This window comes from Atta colombica, unplaced genomic scaffold (assembly GCF_001594045.1).
Source record: "Atta colombica isolate Treedump-2 unplaced genomic scaffold, Acol1.0 scaffold1, whole genome shotgun sequence".
Taxonomy (NCBI): Eukaryota; Metazoa; Arthropoda; class Insecta; order Hymenoptera; family Formicidae; genus Atta; species Atta colombica.
This window is the reverse complement of record NW_017259183.1, coordinates 1575616-1582877: the sequence shown is the minus strand read 5'-3', so window position 1 is coordinate 1582877 and position 7262 is coordinate 1575616. Positions and strand designations below refer to the sequence as shown.

The 7262-nt window shown below is 27.3% G+C and overlaps 2 protein-coding genes across 4 annotated transcripts in view; one reads left to right on the top strand and one right to left on the bottom strand.

The window, feature by feature from the left end:
* Positions 1 to 2278, bottom strand: part of LOC108694015 (centromere protein I-like) — a 5832-nt gene extending 3554 nt beyond the window's left edge. Inside the window, exons 1-3 of the mRNA XM_018203261.1 lie at positions 2109 to 2278; positions 364 to 489; positions 51 to 239 (exon numbers count right to left, since the gene is read on the bottom strand). Coding sequence (XP_018058750.1) covers positions 51 to 239; positions 364 to 489; positions 2109 to 2277 — 484 coding nt within the window. The 5' untranslated portion in view covers position 2278. The remainder of the gene's footprint in view (positions 1 to 50; positions 240 to 363; positions 490 to 2108) is intronic.
* A 260-nt stretch (positions 2279 to 2538) lies between these two features.
* The window catches only part of LOC108691435 (AP-1 complex subunit sigma-2), an 8766-nt gene continuing 4042 nt past the window's right edge, over positions 2539 to 7262 (top strand). For all 3 annotated transcript variants that reach the window (XM_018199306.1, XM_018199223.1, XM_018199384.1), the window contains exons 1-4: positions 2539 to 2628; positions 2704 to 2882; positions 3866 to 3974; positions 4083 to 4220. In XM_018199306.1, coding sequence (XP_018054795.1) covers positions 2626 to 2628; positions 2704 to 2882; positions 3866 to 3974; positions 4083 to 4220 — 429 coding nt within the window. In that variant the 5' untranslated portion in view covers positions 2539 to 2625. The remainder of the gene's footprint in view (positions 2629 to 2703; positions 2883 to 3865; positions 3975 to 4082; positions 4221 to 7262) is intronic.

Here is a 7262-nt window from a genome sequence, read left to right as displayed (position 1 = left end):
TATATATATATTTTAGGTTATAATAAATAATGTACATTAAATATTTTTACAGTAAATGCAAACAGATCTTAGATTAAGAATTAAATTACCTATGATCCATTGTATAATAATTACACCAACAGTAAATGGCAAATCATTTAATGAAGAAAGACACCAAGTGATCATAGTTTTCACTATTTCCTCAGATAGTTTATACTTTGGAATCAGACATTTTATCAATGACACCCGTTTGATTGCACCTAAATATAAATTTAAAATTTAGTTTATTCGAACACATACAATACATATAGATTATAGACTTTCAAATTTATGTTAATATTTATAATATAGAAAGACTTATGTTAATATTTATTAATAAGATACCTAAATCTTTATGTATAATAACATTTAAGAGCTGCTTGAGAATATCGTCATCTAATCCTCTTGAGGCAGCTTCATCTTGTAATGTAGTAAGACATATATCAAACTCTATAAAATTTGTGCCTTTTGCTAAAAGAAATAAAAGGAGTAATTTCAATCATTAACTATTTGACCATTAACTTTCTGACCATTAACTATTAATTTAAATATAACTATTAATTAAATTTTAAACTTTGTATACATATACACTATATTAGAAAATATAGACATTAAATATACTAATTAAATAATAATACATAAATATTTCTGTAAAAGTTTGTTAGATCCATTAAAAGCTGATTTCCTCATGTCCGATCAGCTTGATCAGTTGAATAAGTCAATTGTGATTTATAATTTCTATTTAATGATAACGTTATTGGTCAGTTCCAATCAAAAGGTAAACTGCTAATCAAAATTATGTATACCAATGTTTACTAATCCTCAAGTAATATTTAATTTTTTAAACCCATTAATGCCCTAACGATACTCTATAATGCCTAATAATGCATAACTTCAATTATTCTAATACACAATTTTTTTTAAGTAATGTCCAGTAATATTCCGAATCATCATCAGAAATAGTAAACTGGCCGTTACAAAATTTTGTTGTATAAAATCATTATGTTAAATTATTCATTTTGTTTTTTGCAGTTGATTTTAGATGTTCATGGGTCACTATTATTAAAATTTTTTAAATTTATTAAATATTTTTTGCTTTTTTCTCCTTTGCAATCGTTTTATCAACAATTGTATTTTTTGCTACATATTTCTTGTTTCTTTCGAAATTTTTTAACTTTTATCTCGGGCAATATAAAACAAAAAAACCGAATAAAAAGCAAAAAGACAAGATGTAAAAAATAACAAAAGGCAAAAAAACAGGAAAAAAAGCACATTGTAGAACAGGCTTTATAGTATATGCAACATAAGTAGATAGAAGTAATTATTCGGTGTATGCTACTGATAATTGTCGATGTTGTGCAACTTCTTTACTGTACAAAATATCTCGTATTGAGAATCGACGACGATTTGCTAAAGAGCAACTTACTTAACGATACTTGAGATAACCAGCAAACGAGAATGGATTAAAATGGATTAAAATTTTTTTCTATCCAAATGCGTATTTTAAATAGCGAATACTTTTTTGAATTTAATTGGATTCAATTGGATGCAATTGGATTGAAAAACTGCATTTCCTATTCAAAATTTTGAATTGAACAGTATTCACAATTGTGTGCACAGAAAAAGCTAATATTATTTTTAGATTGAAAGGCATAGAGATATGCTCCATGCAATTCCTATAAATGAATAAAAATGCATTTAGAATTGAAAAGCATTCATTTTAATATTCATTTTAATATTCATTTTAATATTCAATATTTCTGAAAATCTGAATCCATTTCAATTCATTTCAATCCATTCTCGTTTGCGGGGAAGATGGTTCATTTATTCGAAAAATTCAGTAGAAAATGCGAAGTTGTGCCGTCATTCTACGGTCACAAATTTGGCGCGCAAGTCACACAACGATACCGGCAACTATTGAAGTTGTTTCGCGCCGCATGCTCCAATATGCTCCTACTCATTTCAATAAGCATGTTGAATTAAGTAAGAATCATGACAGGAACATGTTAGATGCGATTAAGAGCAACACGAACAAAACTTCAGTAAGCGGAATATAGAATAACACCCAGTCATCGACGTTTACAACTTACACTTGAGAGTATTTATGTATTTCAAACATATTGCTCTTCTCTCGTTTTCTGTCATCCTGCTAAAATTGCTAACAAATATCACACAAAATTGTACCAAATCATCTGGATTATGACTGAAAGGACTAAAAAATATTGACAGAAAACTATACGCGATTTCTCCTAACCCCATCTACTCCATCATCCAAATTCAAACTGTTCAAACGTGTATGTAAACGCTATATTCAACAGAATATTTATTTTGGCAGAGTTGCCAGATTTTTTTCATCAGGACTGTCAGAAGTAGCCGAATGATGGCGCTCGAGTAGCCTAAAGTATAAAGTCACTAGAATTGTGGTCAAATGAAAAACGTTATTATATGTACTATGCGCTTGACTTGACGCTTGCATGTGAATGCACCTCTATACTACTATATGTGCACGTTTTATGCGGGTGTTGTCGGTCGTTGTCTATTACGCGTTGTGCTAGTTGTGAGAGATAAAGAATTGTGCGAGACGCGAGATAGCAGGATTGCGACAATATGGTGAATCTTTACGCTCAAATTAGTAATAAGTGACTCGAAAGTAAATCCTTCATTATTACCGTCTTTTTTTTGCAGATGCAATTTATGTTATTGTTCAGTCGACAAGGGAAGCTTCGTCTACAAAAGTGGTATGTCGCGCATCCAGATAAGTTGAAAAAGAAAATCACGCGTGAACTGATTACCACGATACTCGCACGAAAACCGAAAATGTCGAGTTTCTTAGAATGGAAGGATGTTAAGGTTGTTTACAAAAGGTATATGGTTCATCAATGTGAACAAACATCAATTTATGTATACTAAGCTAAAGAATATTTTTACAATGTGATTAATTTAATCTTGAGTTAATTTCTTCATTTTTTTTTTAAAGTTTCTACAATGGATTGGTAGTTCTATAGGTGCGTTCCGAGTTAGGCATGAAGGACATGTATCATTTTATCTTTCTTTATTATTTGTTGAATAATAAGAATAAATAGTGCATCATACATAACTCCGAATGTATCCTGAGTCTTATCAGTGGATTAGTGAAGTTGTCCAATGACTAATTTTATTGATTTATTGATAAGATTTAGGACTATTGACTCCTTAGAATCAACATAATTCTTAGAACTAGAAGAAGATAAAAAAAAGTTAAACCAAGATTAAAGTTAATCTGCTTTTAATAGAAATGAACATAAGTTCCATCAATATAATATTAATTTGGTTCAATTTACTCTTATCTTTTTTTAAATAAAAAAATTAGAACTAGATAAAGTAAGTTACATTGAATTAAAGTTAATCTTAACATTGGTGAAACCGAGCTTTAAAATGATTTCGACCAAAAAAAAAAACAAATTTTGATTAATTTGTAGAGTTATAATACTTTTATTAACATAAATAGAATTATAATAAATCTTTGTTGTCTAATATATGGAAATGAATATTAGATTAGAGATAAAGAATTATGCTGGAAATTTTACTTGTGCAGCAATTTCATTTGCTTGAATAAAATAATAATTATCTGAATAATTAATAATTAACATAAATAGAATTATTAATTTGTTACTTAGCATAGAAAAAAAAATAGATTAGGAATTCATTAGAATCAATAAAAAGATTAGAAATTTTGTTTTAATTTTTATTATTGCCAAATTAATCATTAATTCATCAAAATTTCATCAAAGTTATCCTTAATTTGTGATATTTTATGATTTGTAGAAGGTTTTTTTATTGTAAAAAAGTTTCTGATTTATATTTACAGATACGCAAGTTTATACTTTTGCTGCGCAATTGAGCAGAATGACAATGAATTACTGACATTAGAGATTATACATCGATACGTTGAATTATTGGATAAGTATTTTGGTAGTGTGAGTATTATATTATTGAAATCATATTTAAAGTACATTTCTTAAGGCTTGTAATTTGTTGTATATAATATTATATATTATAATTTATTATTTATAATCTATTATTAGGTATGCGAGTTGGATATAATTTTCAATTTTGAAAAGGCATATTTTATCTTAGACGAATTGCTTGTTGGTGGAGAAATTCAAGAAACTAGCAAAAAAAATGTATTGAAAGCCATTGCTGCACAGGACCTATTACAGGAGGTTAGTTACGGGGATGTACCCCTTGAATTGTAACATGTCTTAATTTATTAATAGCACACAAAGGTTGTACACATACTGTTTCTTTTTACAGTCAATTTTTTTTGGCTATAAAAGAAATATTTTTAGATCGTTTTATCTTTCTACTAGTTGTTTACATTTAATGCATACTTAAGGAGCCATATATTTAGCAAAAATTATATCCACAAATAGAAAGTACAAATGAAAGTTATATTTGCATAATTAATTTAATATGTTAAAACGATCTACTTCTTTCTTGCCAGTCATGTTTTGATTAAACAATCATGAAATTGCAAAAGTCAAGCATGTATAAAATCTATTTAAACTAGGTGAAATTATAATCAAATTGCTTTTATCTTGATTTTCTCGGTTCTTTTTGCAACATAGATTTATTATTTCTTTTTTATATAAATACATGTGAAAAACATAATATTGAAGCAAATCTTTTTGACATACAATTGATCTTGACAATTGTTTATTTTTAAAATTATTTTTGACACCTAATAATAATAGATTTATACAGATACGTAAACGAATCCATACAAAATACATGCATGAAGGCATTTGAAGATATTAATAATTGCCTCTTTATATGAAGCAATTCGAATTTCCTAGCTTTAATATTGCCTGTCTTCTTGCATAATCATAATAATACACATGCTATCTCTTTAGAGACAGATGAGCTTTTTTCTTTGTTGACAATTCTATGTTGTTGTAATATTTGATGTTGCACGATGTGATTGAACGATATTTAGCTTTTGCATTTACGTTGATATTTCATATATATATATATATATATATATGAGAAGTCTTATTGCTTGTATGATCACTATGATGTATAGTATCATAATTGAGGACTACGTTTACAAGTTATTTCACACGTGCTGTCTTATATAATATATAAAACTGGATAATTTTTAATATTTCATAATATTGTGTTTATAAATTGTAAATATTACTTTGGACTGGGAGATATTTTCAAAATTAATAATTCATGTCAAATTTTAGATCTCTCTTTGTTGTAAATATCTCTATTATAAATATAGCTTTGCAAAAAAATAGGACAGTATATTCTCACTGTCCTATTTTTTTAAAGCATGATCAACATATCGTCTGCATTATAGTGTCATATAGTGATGATAAAAAATTATAAGATAACAAGTTTAAATGTTAAATATTGAATGTTATAGACAATTCTACGTGCGTAAATGCTTATATACGCTTCTCGTTTATCTATAAATGAGCTTGTATACTATATTTTATTGTAAATATTTTAATTATTGACAACATTAAGTATATGTGCAACAGCAGCATTTATATAGGGAATACTACTTAATAACTATTATTGCGTAATTTATATGACAGAAAAAGATATTTTTTGAAGTTTGTATTATTTCTTATAAATGTATACATAAGAAATGTTGGCCATCTAACTTTTTGATAATTGTAATTTTGATAATTGTAATTTACTTAATTTTAAAACAAGAAATAGTACAAAAAAAAGTATTTTTAATATCTGCTGAAAGATAAAAGATATTATTGAACTCAAGATTTTACATAATATATACAATGCAAAATGTTTGTAGTTGATTTTATTTATTTAAAAAAGATGATGCTAAATTTTTTTCAACCTATGTGCTATGACATTAATCTGTATATATTTTTGTGCTTATACTGATGAGTATTTAAAAAAAATATATCGTATATCTTATATGAATTATTGCAAAATAATTGATTGATCAAAGTGTTAGTGTTCATCAAAGTTATATGTTCTAAATTGATAAGAAAATGTATATTTTAAATTGATAAGAAAACGATAATTAAAGCGATAATTTAAATTTTATTTAAAATGTATGCATTATATGAAATTTCTGAACTGTAATACCTACTGAGTGAGAAATTTTCTTTATTATTTCATTTATTCTACCATTTGAGTAGTTCAATTAATTAAACTGTGTATTAATAACATATATTATTTTTGTATGTATGCCATTTAAATGATTTAGTAAAAATAACAGGGCGGTATTCACAGTTGGTTCTTATATTTAATGCCATTTTAAGTGGTCTTAAGATGTCATAAATCACAATCATAGAATTGTATTAGCATATTAAGACTCCTGAGTAGTTGCGGCGGCCATGTTGGAATTATGATGTCAGAAGCGAGGAATGATACGTTAATTTATGCTGCAAGCCATTTGTAAATAAAGACAATTTGGATAAATCTAAATGACGAGATTGCTTTAAAATACCTGTAAAAATGGGCAGAAATTGTCTTTTTCTCTCTTAATAGTCAGTCTCCAAATGGTCGTAAAGGCAGGTAAAGTGAGCCTAATTTCGGGATTTGAATAGCTGTTAAAATGAATGAAATATATGCTTTTATGTATCAAATTTCCAGGATAATTATAGTTTCTGCCCGTTTTTAGGATTTTCATAAGTACGAGATACGTTACATTTTCATAATTAAGCAAATAATGAAATGGCAAAATAACGAAATGGCATGCAGCAAAAATTTCGTCGTCAAAACGTTACTTTTCCACGCCTAAGTTCAGCTATTTATCGTGGCGAGGCGCTGTAATACACACACACAAGCACGAGTTTGTGTACATGTATTGGCTTTCGGCGCACCAAGAGCATGCCATGAGCTCGTGCTTGTGTGTGTAGTTACTGATTTCGCCAGGTCGCCGACTGATTTTGAGTAGTCGCATGCTGACTACTCAGGAGCCTTATTTAAAATAATTTGAAATAAGAACGAACTAAATACTTGCCATAAGTATCACTGTTCATTCTAGTCTATTATTAGCTTTTTTGAATAAGATATTAGTTTACGAAAAATAGACATGGTAAATATAATATTTTATGTACATAAACTTTTCTAATTTAAAAAAAATATAAAGCAACTCAATATATTTAAATAAGTAAATGAAATAAATAAAAAATAAATTAAAGAAAGAATTAATTTTTTATAAATTTATAAATTATATTGCTTTACAAATGTGTGTGTGTGTGTGTGTGTGTGTGTATGTA